At 40.1% G+C, this 17,922-nt stretch overlaps 1 protein-coding gene across 5 annotated transcripts in view; it reads left to right on the top strand.

Moving 5' to 3' along the window:
* SIL1 (SIL1 nucleotide exchange factor) overlaps positions 1–17,922 on the top strand; it is a 46,567-nt gene that overhangs the window by 7,490 nt on the left and 21,155 nt on the right. For all 5 annotated transcript variants that reach the window (XM_087716901.1, XM_087716903.1, XM_087716905.1 and 2 more), the window contains 4 exons: positions 197–317; positions 4,532–4,640; positions 6,704–6,895; positions 8,869–8,990. In XM_087716901.1, coding sequence (XP_087573027.1) covers positions 197–317; positions 4,532–4,640; positions 6,704–6,895; positions 8,869–8,990 — 544 coding nt within the window. The remainder of the gene's footprint in view (positions 1–196; positions 318–4,531; positions 4,641–6,703; positions 6,896–8,868; positions 8,991–17,922) is intronic.

The following is a 17,922-nucleotide window of genomic DNA, read 5'->3' as shown; positions in this document are numbered from 1 at the left end:
GGTCCATAGTGAGAAATGCTGGAAATTATTCAGCATCTGAGGGCATAGAAGGGGTCTCCAGCTAGATGACCTTATACTAAACTAAAGTGACGGAACTTTAATACTCTTTAATTTTTAATTGGTTCCCTTTTTGAATATGGTTTTGAATATTTATGGAACAGAAAGAGACAAAATTGAAATCCCTTCTTAATTTTAGGTCAAGCTATTCCTGCAGGATTACATGTACAATTAAATCTTCAGACTGGAGAAAAATTAGCCAAGCTTCCAGATGACTACAAAGAAAAAAGTGACACAAAAGACTCTCCAAAAAATAAAAGGTATACAGATTTTAAAAAACTTTTAAAAAAAATGGAAGTGGGTCAGCTTCTATTAGTTATCATTGTTTCTTTGAAAGGGAATGCTATCAGGAAGGTGCCTCTTTCCAGAGCAAGGTCTTTTCATAGATATTGTTTGAAATTTTGATCTATTAGAGTACTTCACTCACACTGCAAAATAAATTCCTGATATACTGGAATGATATAATCACAATGCAAGTAGAAAGCAAAGCTAAAAAAATACCAGTATAAAGTAAATACTCAATTTAGCTTTACAGTTAGTGTACTAGTCTTGGTGAATCCAGGAGACCTTGGAATCTAGTTTATATATTGTTGTTTTGTGTTGCAACAGCCTGGGTGGTGGGTGGGGCTTGTTGACTACCATCCAGGCCGTTGCAACACAAAAAAAACAACAGACACACAGCCAGCACCAATCAGCACCAATCTACCAATCATGATACAGCCACATAGCCAAATCAATCCACTTACTGAAACAACGCCAGCACTCCACACACCCCCACCAAGATTTATAGAAAGACGGCAACTCCAATCACACTTTAAGCCGAAAACAACAGCCTGAGGATGGTGAGTGAGACCTCACCGAAACGTTGCCAAGACAGTCTCAATCTTACACAGGAAAAGACCTGAATACAACAAGATCAGCATACCTACATACATATACCTACAGATTAGCCATGTACAAGATTTTATTTATTTTTATGATCCTTTAATCCCTTTTTATCGGGGTGAAGTCGGGGAGACTGGATGGAGCTGAGTGTTTGCTGGCTGGATTCCCTTCCTGAAGCCTACATGGAGTTCGTAGCAGAAGTTTTTCTCTCTGCGCCCTGATAGAGAAACATCTAGGATTGAACTCTCAACCTTCCGAGCGGAAGGCAAGAGTCAGAGGCCTCTGGCCACTGCGCAGCTCAGCCACATACAAAGAATAAATAAACACAAATCATACATTGTAGCTCAAACAGTAACAAGAGAGCGGCGACAACATTTCAGCCTCCCAAGACATTCCATCACTGACCTCAAGGTAGCAGTAGTGAAACAGAGGAACATCAGCAGCACTGTACAAGGAGAGACAACTAAATTACAATGCATTAAAAAAAATGCAATCCATTAGAGAAGATTTGAATAGGGACAATGGGTTCTTAGACCATTATTTCCGTATGTGGCTTTCATTTGCGCTATTGTGTAAACCCATTAGCTTGTTTTTCTCCACCCACCTTTCTCTTGCTTCCACTTTCTGTATTTAAAGTCCCCTAAGTCTAAGAGTGAAGCGGCTTTATTCATTTTTGTGTCATGAGCTGCTACTCATGAAAGCTTATTTCCCTAATGAAGTTGATTGATCTTAAAAAGTGCTTACAATGTGTTATAAAAGTATAATAAATGGTTGGGGTACACCCTTTCAGAATTAGAATCAATATTGTTCTTAACCTTGGGGCTTCAAAAATTAACCAGAGGGTTCATAATGTATCAGGGAATAACTTTTTGTAAGCCATTTTGATTGTTTAACCAAGCTGGAAGATGGAATTTAAATAAATAATAACTAGAAAATTATCTATCTAACAATTCTATTAACATGCCAGTACTGATTATGCTTAATTACTAGTTCCTTTGGAATAAAGATTGCATTTTGATGGAAAAGAAACACTGATGCTAATTAGTATGTTTAAATGTGAGGACCAAGAGATTAAGAATTCGATGCAAGATGATTCAAATGCATTATTTGAACTACAAAAAAATTAGATTATCTTGCAAGGGGCAGTTTTTACAAAATGCAGGCAGTCCTCGGTTTATGGCCACAGTTGAGCCCAAAATTTCTATTGCTAAGTGAGACATTTGGTAAGTGAGTTTTACCTCATTTTATAAACTTTCTTGCCACAGTTGTTAAATGAATCACTGTAGTTGATAAATTAGTAACCCGTTTTTTTTTTTAAGTATATCTGGCTTCCCCATTGACTTTGCTTGTCAGAAGTTCATAAACGTAACCCCAGGTCACTGCAACCATCATAAATGTGAGTCAGTTGCCATAAGTCATACTTTTGATCACGTGACCACGGGTAGGGGTGGGTTAGCTGACGGTTAGCTTGCGTGCATGCTTTACGTGCACATGCAGTTCAATTAAAATTGTTCTGCGCATGCGCAGAGCTCAAAGACAAGATAGCAAAGGTGACGATGGCAACCAGGGGACTAGTTCGGCAGTGTGGTAGGTTGCCGTTGGTTCCAGCGACCCAGGGCGCCATATCACTACCAGTTTGGCCGACACCAGTAGGAAGCCACCTCTGACCACCGGGATGCTGCAATGATGCAACTTTTTCCCCATGCCATTGTAACTTCAAACAGTCACTAAATGAACTGTTGTAAGTTGAAGACTACCTGTATATGGAAAAGTTTATGATGAGATGTTGGGAACCCTACTTGCGTAATAAGGGTCTTAACAACATTATAGTGTTGAATTTCGATGTCTTCAGCTGGGAAGCCTAACTGTGACCTTAGGGCAGTGGTTCCCAAACTTGGCAACTTTAAGACTTGTGGACTTCAACTCCCAGAATTCTCCAGCCAGCTCTGCTGGCTGGAGAATTCTGGAAGTTGAAGTCCACAAGTCTTAAAGTTGCCAAGTTTGGAAGTTGAAGTCCACAAGTCTTAAAGTTGCCAAGTTTGGGAGTTGAAGTCCACAAGTCTTAAAGTTGCCAAGTTTGGGAGTTGAAGTCCACAAGTCTTAAAGTCGCCAAGTTTGGGAACCACTGACCTAGGGGGTTGGTGAAACCAGAGACCTTTGCAGTTTTGGAAGCAAAGTCCGAAAAATAATACAACTGCTTTTCTATCATGGGTCCCCTTTCAGTGGATAAAATATGAAGTGGTTTTTTTAAAAAAAATTCTCAGTCCGTATAGACTGATGAATTTCTATTTTCTGCTCTCTGTCCTCCCTTCAGAACATGGGTTTTCTTATTGTTTCCAATAGGCAGGTTTTTAAATTTTTCTTTAAAAGAGGTACTATGTTTGTTTACCTTGTACAATATAATCCCTGATGGACAACAACCATCCAATCATTATGAATATGTGGAAAAATAAAAAACCAGAGCGCCTCAAAACTTAAAAAAGAAAAATCGCACTTTCGTCCTGTACATGTGTTTTCTCGCTCTCTGTCTTCCTGTCCACCTCTTGTCTCTTTTTCCTTTCAATTATTGATTTAGTCATTGTATGTTTAAAGCGTTCTTGAGTTTTGTAGAAACTATATATTTCGAGTCCTCCGTTTGCCTTCTACAGAGATATGTACTCTGGACAGAGAAAATACTTTTCACTCTCAATCAGAATTATCTGTGTTTTTCTTTTAGATGACTTTTTAAAATTAAAATGGACATTAACAATACATGGATATTAACCCCTAGACAAACTTTCTGTCCATTCCTGCTGATGGCTTTGGAGCATAGCTGATATGATTGTAGATTTTTCTTAAAAACTTACACATCTCTGGTATTTTTTTAATGAGAATTTTGAAAAACAAACTTTACAAATATTTACTTCTCCCCCCCCCCCCAAACCGCCCCCCAACCTCCCCCCCCCGCGACTTCCCAGAACCAATACAGGGTATAAATCTTTAACAAAAACAATCTAAAAATGTTTTTAAAAAAAAGATTGTTAAGAACATCTTTCAATTGAGCTTTAGCTCCTCCTTGCTAGACTAGCTCTAGACAATTTATATCATTTCTGGTCTCTAATCATAAGCTATCTGGAATTTCCTAGTCCCCTATTTATTTTGAGTATAATCAATCCATCGTTTCCACTCTAGTTTATATCTCTCGTTTGAATGATCCTTAAGATATGCAGATATTTTAGCCATCTCGGCTAGGTTTGTTACTCTCAATGTCCATTCTTGAATAGTAGGCAAATCTTCCTTCTTCCAGTATTGCGCCACCAACAATCTAGCTGCAGTTATTAAGTGCAAAATCAAATTAATCTCTACAACTGTACAATCAGTAATTATACCCAACAAAAATAACTGAGGGGTAAACTTTATCCTTTTTTAAGAAAATCTCTGGTATTAAAACAATATATGAGTAAACCTTGCTTTGTGCCATATACTGTTTCCTCCATTTTTTGTTTTTTGTTTGGCTTAGTTAAATAAATAGGGTCAGAATGGCTTTTCTGAAGGGGATATATCTGTTCCTTTGTTGATACATTGTTTATGGTTTATGTTTTTATGCTAGGCTAGGCCAAATAGATATTGACCCAAATTCATTCACAACGCAAGAACTCAAAAGGGCCTTGGCTAAAATGAAAGAAACCACAAAGGCGGACGATACACCAGAAGAAAAGGTATGATATAAATCCAGGAAAACAGTAACGGGAAGGCAAGCCCTTAGTGCACATATCCTTAAATCCAATGGGGAAAATGTTGATAAAGGAAGTGAAATCCTTGGTTCCACCACAAAACCGCATTCGACTAATGGGTGCTCGACGAAACCGCGTAGCTGACGTCATCACAGCACGACAACAGCGCGGAGAAAAAAGCACGCTGTAAACGCTAAACCTAAAATTAACACCTAAACCTAAACCTAACCCTCTAAACCTAATCCTAAACCTAACCCTAAACCTAACCCTTAACCTAACCCTAAACCTAACCCTAAACCTAACCTTTAACCTAACTCTAAACCTAATCCTAACCCTTAACCTAACCCTAAACCTAACCCTAACCCTTAACCTAACCCTAAACCTAACCCTAAACCTAAACCTAAACCTAACCCTTACCTTAACTTCAATCGGCTTGCTTTCAAAGTGCTATTTAAAGCGCCCTTCTTTCTCCGCGCTCACTGTTGTCGCCCTGCTGATGACATCAGCGACGCGGTTTAATCGGGCACGCTTTAGTCGAGCGCGGTTTTGTCGTGCCACGGAAATCCTTGACACAAATGTGAACCAAGAAAATGGATATGGTCTGGTCTGGCTGAATCCTGCTAATCTCTACTTCCTTATCATGTCTGTTTTCTTCCCTGAAAGAGCAAGAGAAACAACCCTCCATTTTCAGTGCTGGAATGCACATTTTTTTGTTCAGACTGAGGCTCACACTTGAGTTTTTGAATGACATCCAGGGAACACATATTAAACAAGATGGTGGCACACAAATCTTTTAAACAAACAAGCAAGCAAACCAAACTCCTTGTGATTTAATTTGTAATGTAATTTTAATTAGAACATGCTGAAAATAAAATGTCACTATGCGCACAGTTCATGATGTATGATTGTGTTCACACTGCAAATTATAATTGGGAGAGGACTTTTAGAGCAGAGTCCCCGTTTCCAGCTTTGCGGACTAGGGGAGAGAGGATGGTTCACCCAAGCAGCCCGCAAGCGTGCGTGCAGCTTGATTTGCACGAGTAGCATGCACATGCGCCTGCTGCTCACGCAAATGGAGTCTAAAGGCACAGGCTCCCTTCCTACTCGCGCAAGTGAGGATGCACACATGGGCGCCCGTCGGCTGTTTCCATGGCCCCAGTTGCAAATCCCTCACGGCCCACTAGTGGGCGGCAGTCCACAGGTTGGGGACCCCTGTTTTAGAGGCAGTCTGGGAAATGTGCCTCTGCTCTAATGAACTAATCTGTCTTTGGCTTCTAAATGCCTTTCTTCTTTTATTTTCTAATGCTTTTGTGAGGATCCATGCATGAGAGCAGGTAAGGAAGCTAATTTAATATTCATCAAAATGTGTATCCATCTATTTTTTACTTGCAGGATTCAGATGGAAATGATTTTGATATTTTTTTTAAATTACAAACTCAGGCAGTTCCCAGACAATTGCAGCAGATGTTCCAGTTTTTTTTATAAAGACATTTGAGCATCAGCTCATTGCCTACCCAGCACCTGAGAGTGTAGTAAACGAGCAGCTGAAAGGCCACATTGTGGCTTAAATTGTGTTCTAACATTGTGGAGTCTTTTTCATGTGTTTTTCACTTTGTTCCGTCTCTTCCTCATTCTAACATGCAGATGTTTCAAGCTAGCGGCCTGATTCTTTGCTTTCTGAATGCATTTGTTCACTTCGCATATCAGTTGACATTGAACAGGTGATTACTACCGATAGAAAGCAGAACAACAGAAATAACAGGCATTAAGTAGAAATGGATTCATTAAAATCCAGAGGGTTGTTTTTTTTCTCTTTCCCCATCCCTATCCCAGTTTCTAGAAAGAAGCAGCCCCTAGAATGAGAATAGGAATCTCACAAAAAGAGTAGATTGGAATTATTAAGGGATATTTATTTCTTTATTCCTGTATCTGGCCACCAAGTAATGGATGCTGTTTAGGTTTGTACTAAGAAGCAGCGTTTCTTTGGAGAAACAATCATGTTTACTTTTGGCTTATAGTCTTTTGGTTCGCTGCCCCCCATTTTCTAGGCTCACCGGGAAGACATCCGACGGAGATTCCGTTCCATCGAAAAGCTAAAGGAAGAATTCAGAGAGCTCAATCTGCAGATGGAAACTGACCTTGAAATTATGCTTAAACTGATCAACAAATTCAACAATTCAGCTTCGACGCTTGAGGAGAAAATCACAGCACTTTCCGATCTTGAGTACTATGTTCATCAGGTAGGAGGAATTTTTTTTTAAAAAAAAACAACCTCTAGCAGTTGTTGGTGGCATTCCTGGAACCGACATTTACGGTTCCACCACAAAACCGCGGTAGACAAAAGCGCGCTCGACGAAAGCGCGTACGTGACGTCATCACAGCGCGACGAAAACATCACGCTGTGAGCGGTAAATTTAAAATTAAAGCGAAAACCTAACCCTAAACCTAACCCTAAACCTAACCCTTAACCTAACCCTAAACCTAACCCTTAACCTAACGCTAAACCTAACGCTAACCCTTAACCTAAAGCTAAACCTAACCCTAACGCTTAACGTAACCCTAAACCTAACCCTAACCCTTAACCTAACCCTAACCCTAAACCTAACCCTTACCTTTATGTGAATTGGCTTGCTTTAATTTTATTTTAATTTCAATTTAATTCATTTTTAATTTTTTTCGTCGCGCTGCTGATGACGTCAGGTACGCGCTTTCATCGAGCACGGTTTTGTCTACCGCGGTTTTGACGGGTCACGGACATTTACATGGCCACATGTTTTTATAGAATAGCACTTAGCAATAGCAGCAGCACTTAGACTTATATACCGCTCCACAATGCTTTACAGCATTGAGCTGTTTACAAATGTCACCGTATTGCCCCCAATAATCTGGGTCCTCATTTTACCGACTCGGAAGGCTGGAAGGCTGAGTCAACCTTGAGCCAGTGAGGATCAAACTTCTGGCAGTGAGCAGAGTTTGTTTGCAGTGCTGCATTCTAACCACAGAGCTACCATTGCAGCTGTAGAAACAGGCATTAATGAATTCGCCCTTCCTGAATAAAGAACCTGAACTCATTTGTTCAAATTTTGAATCGGGCATGGTTTGAATTTGAGTACTACAGCATTCTTCTTTTACAAAGGCTTTCCCTGATTCATCAAGGCTACCATTAACTCTTTCTCTTAATCACATCTCATGTCAGCTTAGTCATTTTACGATCAATGTTCTAAATTCTCATTCCACATCATTTGTACTGGCTGACAAGTTTCTAATCTGTTTATTACTGCCTCCCAAGTGTTTTTTTTAACTCCCTAACCTTATTAATTAAGTCTTACTTAGAATACCATTTAACTCACTAGATTCCCAAGGATGTATTCTAAAGAAATGCGAACTTTAGCTTTCTTCCTTCTAGTAAGTACATTGTTTGTACAGGAAGTTAGCAAGCTAATCACAGTAAATGAATTTTCAATTAATTCCTCCAGGGCTGATTATAACTAAATAACAGGAGGGTTGCATCCAGAGATCCCGTGGGTGGGATTCTACCCGAGGAATATTCTCTCTATAAAAAAATACTGGCAGATTGTGTGACCTTTCATAACATTGTAAAAGATTGCAAAGAGGCTGGGCCCAAAGTTGAAGTGGCGTTATTTGCGTGACCCGTCAAAAGCGCGGAGGACAAAATCGCGCTCGACGAAAGCGCGCATGTGACGTCATCACAGCGCGACGAAAAAAATTAAAAATTGAAATAAAATTAAAGCAAGCCGATTCACATAAAGGTAAGGGTTAGGGTTAGGGTTAGGGTTAGGTTAAGGGTTAGGGTTAGGTTTAGAGCGTTAGGGTTACGTTTAGCGTTAGGTTAAGGGTTAGCGTTAGGTTTAGCGTTACGTTAACGGTTAGGTTTAGGGTTAGATTTAGGGTTAGGTTAAGGGTTAGGTTTGGGGGGGTTAGGGTAAGGTTTTCGCTTTTTTTTTACATTTTTCGATCACAGCGCGATGTTTTCGTCGCGCTGTGATGACGTCAAATGCGCGCTTTCGTCGAGCGCGATTTTGTCCTCCGCGGTTTTGTGGTGGAACCGTTATTTGAGTTGAGGCAAGAGGTTTTGCATTTGATTGTAAAGCCTCCTCATCATTTAATTTCTAGAATGTGTGGATTGATTTATCTCTGTATATGTGTATTTTAATGCAGTACTTACCTGAATGTGGAACTGTATCTTACATAGGTGGATAATGCGAGAGATTTGCTTTCCCTTGGTGGTCTGCAGCTTTTGATTAATGGGCTAAACAGCAGTGAACCACTGATGAAGGAATATGCCTCTTTTGTATTGGGAGCTGCATTGTCCAGGTGAGCACCTCGATCTATCCCTGTTTAAGAATCTGGGTAAAAAAAGGAGCAACCCAAAGAAGGTATCAATACAGGCATTGTGTTTCCCCAAAAATAAAACCAGGTCTTATATTATTTTTTGCTCCAAAAGATGCATTGTGGTTTATTTTCCAGTTGGGTCTTATTTTGGGGGAAATGTAGTACTAAATACATCTGTCTGGCTGACGATCTTAACTGGGGCTTATTTTTTGGGATAGGGCTTATATTATGAGGATCCTGAAAAATCATGCTAGGGTTTATTTTCCATTTGGGTCTTATTTTGGGGGAAAGACGGTAGTTCTCGACTTACAACAGTCCATCCAGGTACCGTTCGAAGTTACAACAGCGCTGAAAAAAGTAAGATGGCCGTTTTCCGCACTTACAAATGTTGCAGCATCCCCATGGTCACGTGATCAAAATTCAGAGCCTTGACAACTGACTCCGATTTATGACGGTTGCAGTGTCCCAGGGTCATATGATCACCTTTTGCCACGTTCTGACAAGCAAAGTCAATGGGGAAGGCAGAGTCACTTAACAACCGTGTCACTAACATCAACTGCAGTGATTCACTTAACAACTATGGGAAGAAAGATCGTAAAATGGGGCAAAAGTCACTTAGCAACTGTCTTCCTTAGAAACAGAAATGTTAAGCTCAATTGTGGGCGTAGGTCGAGGGCTACCTGTACCATCAATACAATTTCACAATTCCAGATCTTCGTGGTAATGCTCTATGTGGCTCCTGCTGTCACAACTGATCGATCCCAAAATGAGTACAGTAAAAATACCCTGCAGTTGCTACACATCTGTAGATGGCTGTTTTTAACCTTTTTTGGAATTTGGAAAACAATTACCCACCTGCTGAAATGTGGCTTTCACATAGCAGATTGCTGCCCCCTTGACACAGTCAGGTGGGATTATCATGAGTGCTGCTTCATACAAAAACAAAAACAAGAGCTGGAGTATACAAATTTGGGGGAATTAGCTGGTAATTAGATTTTAAAATATCTTTAAACCAATTTTGTTGTATTTAAGTACAATGACAATAAAGATTATACTTACACTTTTCTGAAAGGATTCTAGTGTCAGAAACATAGCATATAAAGAGGAATAGATGCTCTGAGATTATAACCAAACCCATCAAAATCCAGAAGGCCCCAAACTCACCTTAGTATTCATTATTTAAGTAAATGGGATATGCAACTTTGCAATAGACTCTTCCTTAGTCTATCATGGTTATCTTTTAGATCTCTTCTCAAAGCAAAATTTTGAACCATTGCTTTCATCTTTAGGATGCCATTAAGATTTTAAAGTGGCATTAGATGGCATATTGAATACTGAAGCTTGTCCATGAACATTACTACTTTTGGAAACTGCTTAACCTAGCTCCACATTTTGTGGCATGGCTAAATGTTACTGTGTATAGATAGATATTGGGCATGTCATGTGAACATCAAAACCACCTTTATATACTTCATTGTTTGCTAGTTTGTCTATGCCTTCCTGTAAAGTCATATTTCAGAAGGCCATCTTGTATTATGTTGCAGATTAGCAGAATTAGGTTTTTAAAAAGTCAGCTGGAACACTTCCAATCCATTATGTTGTCAGATATATTCCAAAGTATTCATTTCAGAATTCATTCTGTGTTTTGACCTGGGACTTGATTAGTACACTGTGTTGGCAAACACCATCTTACCTGCTGGCATTTTAAGTGCCTTAAACAAAACAAAATCAATAGAGAAATTTAGAGCTGACAGTGCACAGAAACTTGCACTTTATTGATTTAATAGACTATATAGAAATTGCCTAAATGCATGTCAGTTGTAAGATATAAACTGCAGAATCCCAAAAACAGAAGAATTGAATGCCATGTATAGCAGTGTTTGGGGGGAAAAATGGATTCACACCAAATAACAGCTTTCATAATGTGTGAACCAATAACTATTGTCTATGTCAGATAATAGCTATTATCTTGTGTTCATTCAGCTATCTTTCAAATGTTTTCATGTTGGCATAGGTTAAAAGGTAACAAAATCTGAAATGGACCTATTCAAAAGCAAATATATTAAAACCTTTTATAATTCAGCATATTCCTGTAAAGGATATGCAAAAGCTGAATGCTTATTGTTAGAAGCAAGAAGGTTTCCCTGCATGCATTTGCAAAATAAGAATATAGCCGTGCTGAAGTCTTCTGTTCCTTTAAGAACAAAAAGATAATCTTAATTTCAGGTGATTGTAGTCCATCCAGAATGAAGAGAATGTTCTGTTTTTCTACAGAAAGAAGAACCATCTTCTGCCTTATATTGTTGGACATATGTTTCCTGAATTCTCAAATCAATAGATAGTGAAAGTCAGGAATGAATTTCCATAAGGCTTCTTTAATCATTGCAGACATACATTCTATTTCTAATTCAGGGTCATATTGTTGAAAAAAGTCTTCTAGGGATCCCCTCCCACAGAAACAGTTAATTAGATGCTATACTTGGCCAGTTCATATGGTTGGTTTCATGGCTATATGGGGAGTGTTATGGCCTTGGAAATTCATTCAGTGGAAACTTTGGGAATCAGTTCTCATTGGTCCAAGTTACTGACACTACAGGTAGTCCTTGACTTGCAACAGTTAATTTAGTGACCGAAGTTACAACGGCACTGGAAAAAGTGACATGACCATTTTTCACACTTACTTGCAACATCCCCATAATCATGTGATTTATATTCAGATGCTTGACAATTGGTTCATATTTATGACGATTGCATGTCCTGGAGGGGTCATGTGATCACTTTTTGCGACTTTCTGACAAGCCAAGTCAACAGGGAAGCCAGATTCACTTAATAACCATGTTACTAACTTAACAACTGTAGTGATTCGCGTAACAAATGTGACAAGAAAAGTCATAAAAATGAGGCAAAACTCCCTTAACAAATTTTTCACTTAGCAACATACATTTTATGCCTAATTGTGGTCGTAAGTCGATGACTCCTGTATTTCTCCATGTCATCAAGAGGACTTTTTCCAAGCTTTGTTTCGTCAGATGTCTAAACCATCGTTATAATCCATGGATTACAGAATCCACTTTCACAGGTAAAGGATGGAAACCAAAAGGCTTGACTTTAAAGTTTTCATTATACACATCTGTACAGGATCAGGCTATCAGGGGAGGCCAGAAATAATTACCTGGGGAATGTGTGTGAAAATTGCTCCTCCCCCTGTGGCTTCTTTTCATTCCTCTCTTACAAGACCTTCGATTAGATAATTAGTGACCATACATGCTTTATTATAAAGTAGGGGCCCCCCAACCTGTGGGTCCCTAATGGGCCATGAGGGGTTTGCAAACCGGGTCATGGAAATGGCTGGTGAGTGCATGCAAACACACATCCTCACTTGTGCAAGTTTCATTTAAGTGAGTGGTGGGTGCGCATGCCAGCTGCTCGTGCAGAATCATCCCCTCTCCCCCACCCCAGCCTTTCCGTAAAGCCAGAAATATTGCAGGAAATCTGTTATAAAGGACAGCCCTTTATTTCAAAAAGCTGTTCTTTAGATTTATTTTTTCAAAAACTTAACTTTTGTCCTTTATTTTGCTCATTTAACTTTTACTGTACAAACAGTACTACTTAATTGTACTGTCTTTTACTTTCCTGTGAAAAATACCGTGTTTCCCTGAAAATAAGACTGGGTCTTATTTTCTTTTGACCCGCGAAATAAACGCTTGGCCTTATTTTTGGGAAGGTTTTATTATTTTTGAGGTCTTAACCTTGGTCCGCAGCCTGTAGATCAGCTGATCCAGAGAGGGCCGGAAGTTCTGCCCCTGTTTCTGGCACATTCTTGCCAGCTCTAGTTTCGCTGGGCCTGCCACTCTTTCTGCAGCCGCCACTAAGAGATGCGTTAGCTAGCTTTTGTGGCAGCAACCTCCACAAGGCCTTTCCATGTGAATGGCTGGGGCGTGTGGGGCATGTTCCCCCTCCCCTCAGGAAATGCCAGAGACCAGCTATGCATGTATTTTAGGGGAGGGCTTATTTTCTGGGGAGGGCTTATTTTAGCGCATGCGCTCAAAAGCCTGATTGGGCTTATTATCCGGGGAGGTCTTATTTTTGAGGAAACAGGTTATGGAAATGGAATTGTCTGTCCAAAATAAATGTACTGGGTTTTTAGATATTTTTGTTAGAATTTTCATTTTTGTTCCATTCTTCTTGGTTTTCTCTTGAATTTCCCTTTTTAAAGCACAGTTATGATCTTAAACAATTATTTTTATCCTTATGAACTCCTTTCATATTTGGCCTTGATTTTTTTCCCAAGAAAGTATGGGCCCGGTACCTACGGTATAATTAATTATCTGAAAAAGGGGATTCCCAGAGAAACTTTATCTTCATGTATATAAATTTATGCTTTTAGGCAATATCTACTCTTCTGTGCATATTTACCAACTTTCCATGGCACACTTTAATTTGGCATAGATCAGGCCATGAGAAGAGCCAGCAAAAAAAACTTAACGGAGGCTGCCAGCCGCCTCGCCAATATTCATTAAAAGCTGCCACTTCGATAGCAGCTGCGAGAACCGAACTGGCATCCACAGCCTCTTCTTCCAATCAACACTGGAGTGTAATCACCATGACAACTGTTGCTGGGGGCGGGCCCTTCTCAGAGAAGAGAATCGCGCCTGGCAGGGAACAATAGGAGCTGCCTTGCAAAGGAGTTGCATCTCCATCTCTCTCTCTCTCTCTCTCTCTCTCTCTCTCTCTCTCTCTCTCTCTCTCTCTCTCTCTCTCTCTCTCTCTCTCTCTCTCTCTCTCTCTCTCTCTCTCTCTCTCTCTCTCCCTCCCTCCCTCCCTCCCTCCCTCCCTCCCTCCCTCCCTCTCTTTCTCACACACACACAAACACACACCAGGGGGTGGGAGGGGAGAGTGAGACAAGGTAGCCATGCTGAATTAAGCTGATTGCTCCAGAACGGTCAAGGGGTTGATCAAAAGCAGTAATTGCCACCTCTCTCTTAAAACAGGTCATGAATTGAATGGCACCAGTGATATTTTCTTTGTACACCACTCTTGTAAAAGAAGAGTTCGCCTTTGAGTTGGTGGTGGTGGTGAGGAAACCGAAGGCTTTTGAAGGCAGTAAGGTTCAAGGAAAAGGGCATAAAAATAGAAGAAGAGCTGTGCAAGGTATATTCAAGGACCAATTGAACACAGCAAAACAGTTCATCGTAGGATGAAAGGAAGCTAGAAGGGGGAGCAGTTTTCAATTCCCTGTTCCCCAGCAATTATACTGAGGAACATAATGTCTTGGATACCAGGTAGTCTTTTCTGTCTGCTTTTGGTAAGCCTTGTGCACGCTGCATAGCTGCGTGTAATCAAACCTTTAAAGCCAGCCACCCTTAGCTGCCATTGCTTAGCTGTGGAAGCGGATTCTGTAATCCAGTGTTTTCAACCTTGGCAACTTGAAGATGTCTGGACTTCAACTCCCAGAATTCCCCAGCCAGCGAATGCTGGCTGGGGAATTCTGGGAGTTGAAGTCCAGACATCTTCAAGTTGCCAAGGTTGAAAAACACTGCTGTAATCGACTCTCTGCTCTGTGAATAAAGTTATTGCTTTTGTTGATTCTGAATCGTACACTGTTCAGCTCCATTGAGTGATTTGTGCTTTCCGTAGCATGAAAAAGGAAGGGGGAAAAAAAATATCTCTAGACCATGCATAATTTGATATAGCTCTCTTATTATCCCTCCCGTTTTTTTTTCTATGGGAAAGAGCCCCATAGAGTGAAGCCTTTCTTTGTATTCTAACCGAAGTCAGCATGACTTGTCTGGCTCATCAAAGTTATGTCTAAAGGCACAAGATGCAGCAACCTTCATGAAGCTCAGCAACTCTGGTTCCTGCAAGCCTCCTGTGCTCACCTTCAATTTCTGTAGGGAAAATAGCAATAGCAATAGCAGTTGGACTTATATACCGCTTCATAGGGCTTTCAGCCCTCTCTAAGCAGTTTACAGAGATAGCATATCGCCCCCAAAAACAATCCGGCTCCTCATTTTACCCACCTCGGAAGGATGGAAGGCTGAGTCAACCTTGAGCCGGTGAGATTTGAACAGCCGAACTGCAGCTAACAGTCAGCTGAAGTAGCCTGCAGTGCTGCACTCTAACCACTGCGCCACCTCGGCTCTAAGCCAGGAAATAAATGTCATGGGTAGATTGGGGTGTTGGGTTTTTTTTTGGTACTAACTTAATGAGACGTGACCCGTCAAAACCGCGGTCCACTAAAGCGCGCCCGATTAAAGCGCGTACATGACGTCATCAGCAGCGCGACAAATAAAATTAAAAATAAATTAAATTAAAATTAAAATAAAATTAAAGCAAGCCGATTCACATAAAGGTAAGGGTTAGGGTTAGGGTTAGATTAAGGGTTAGGGTTAGGGTTAGGTTTAGGGTTATGTTAAGCGTTAGGGTTAGGTTAAGGGTTAGCGTTAGGTTAAGGGTTAGGTTTAGGGTTAGGTTAAGGGTTAGGCTTAGGGTTAGGTTTAGGGTTAGGTTTGGGGGGGGTTACGTTTAGATTTACGCGTTAATTTTAAGTTTACCACTCACAGCGTGCTGTTTTCGTCGCGCTGTGATGACGTCACGTACGCGCTTTCGGCGAGCGCGCTTTAGTCTACCGCGGTTTTGTGGTGGAACCTAATGAGATTTTGACTCATTCATAATTTTTGAGGGGAATAGCATCGGACTTGTTGCGCTCTTAACTTTTATGGAGGGAAGGTCTATTCTTGTTGATAATGAAAGGCTGACCCTAAAATATGATCATAATGTCTTAAATACATCATCATGTTAATGGAACGGAAAAAGGCAGGGAGACGTGGAAAATGAGTTTGGATTTTTTTTTTAAAAAAGTCAACAGATGCGAGTGGGCAAATGAATGCAATAACCTGTGAAACGAAGCTGAGGGAAGAGATTACCTTGCTTAGAGCCGTGCCTGGAATGCAGGAAAAGGCATTTTATTCAGAAATGTTATTGTGATGCCTACAAAGGTTCAGCCAAAATGATCTTTCCCGGTCACATTTATCATGTCAGTGGTTTCTTTTCTTTTACTGTTTGGGATTATGCTGACCTTTTCTCCAATACCCGTCCGTTGTTTATTATCTTGATATGTCTATGGTACTGCAATATTATCTCTGTGCGCTGGCTGCCACTGCTAGTTGTAGTAAGTGGCTTTCCACCCCCACCCCCGCTTCTTATTGTCGTTTTCCTCCAAATGAAAATGAGGAGTGCTACCTTTGAAGAGAAGCCAGCATAATTGTGGCATCTCACGGCATGCTCAGAGTTGATCTTTATTTCATATCCACTTTTATATCTTGACTGGCATTGGAGGTTTAGGTAAAGTTTTCAAAAATAGTGTCTCTTTAATTCTTAACAATATCATCCTCCAGTCCATCAGTCCATCGTGAAACTGTAGCTTCCTCTACAATGTTTCTTTTTTTTTTTTTAAATAGTTTTTATTAAACATTATTACCTTTAAAAACAGAAAGAAAAATACAAGAAAAGACAAAACATACATAATAATATAAAGTAAATATACAGCCTTTTGTATCGGCATTCATTAGTTATACATTTTTTTAAGCGTAAAACATACAGATACAAATACAATTTTAAACATACAAACCCCCCCCCCCCCCCCCCGCGGTGACAGTCATTCACAGCCCAACTTTTTCTTTCCTTCCTCATTGTTAGGTCTCTAAGCCACATCTTCTCATTACAAAGTTCAGGGATCTATTACAATACCCATGTTCACTTTTAACTTTCCCCATTTTAAGTCCCTGCTGTTCTCCTTGTCGCCCACATATACCATAAGTTCCAGCTAAGATAATGTTCCGTTTCTCCTTTGCCCCTCAGCCAACCCATCATTCTATCCATTTCTGCACATTCATAGATCTTTTTAATTATAGCATCTTCCGACGGTATGGTAGTGGATTTCCAAAATTGTGCATAAGTTATTCTTGCGGCCACAATTATATGTAGGCTCAAATGCCATATTGAACTGCTTATGTTTTCTGGTTTAATGCTTAGTAGTACAATGTTTCTATATACTTGGTCCTTTTCCATTCAATCTGCCTGCCCCCCCTCCCCAAATACGCTGTATCTCCTCTAAAACTTTCCAAAGGTTTGTCTCACATGTGAAAACTCTGCTTTCTTAACTTGGACATCTGCCTTCTTTACCTGTCCAGTTCTGTTTATACAATATTATTCCTCAAATCTGTGCGCAAGGCGTCTCTTCATAGATACCTTTGGAATAGCAAATACTCTTTTGTAAGAAAGGGGAGATGCATGCAGTCAAAATAATTGTATACTATTTCCGTCAGTCTTTATTCCCATCATTTTCCTTTGCCATTTCCCATATTTACATTCAGATTGTAAACCACATGAAATACAAGTCTGCACTGTGCCAAGCCCATAGAGAGTGCTATATAAATTATAGCAGCATCCCACCAACATAACGAAGATATTTCTGTCTATAGCTGTCTATAGAATACAGGTAATTCTTGTAACAGTTCTACCAGTCGCGAGCAAGATCAAAGAGCTAAAATTGAGCTCAGAGGCAGAACTAAGATTTTTGAAGTTCAGACTGACAAGCCAAACATGTTTTCAGCAGAGATACTAGTCATGTTTTCCAGTTTGCCAAGGATGTTGACATTGATCCTGCTAGTGAAGTCCTTGGGCAGATTTAAAGGTAAAAATCTGTCTCTACTGCCAAGATAGCCTAGGCTTGGTTGTTGATGGACATGGAAATAACTCCTATTCCTGACTATGAAACGCAAAAGCATCTCTATCATAGAGACCTCTCATCTGTGCCCCACTAACCTTGAAGAATGATTGCAATTTTCATTCTTATTCTTTCCCCCCTTTTTAACCTAACACAGCAAAATCAGGATTTGGTATTACTAATCCC

The sequence above is a fragment of the Thamnophis sirtalis genome, unplaced genomic scaffold (assembly GCF_051295495.1).
Source record: "Thamnophis sirtalis isolate CommonGarterSnake01/CBP01778 unplaced genomic scaffold, rThaSir2_p1.2 scaffold_5, whole genome shotgun sequence".
NCBI lineage: Eukaryota > Metazoa > Chordata > Lepidosauria > Squamata > Natricidae > Thamnophis > Thamnophis sirtalis.
This window is presented reverse-complemented; position numbering and strand designations above follow the sequence as displayed.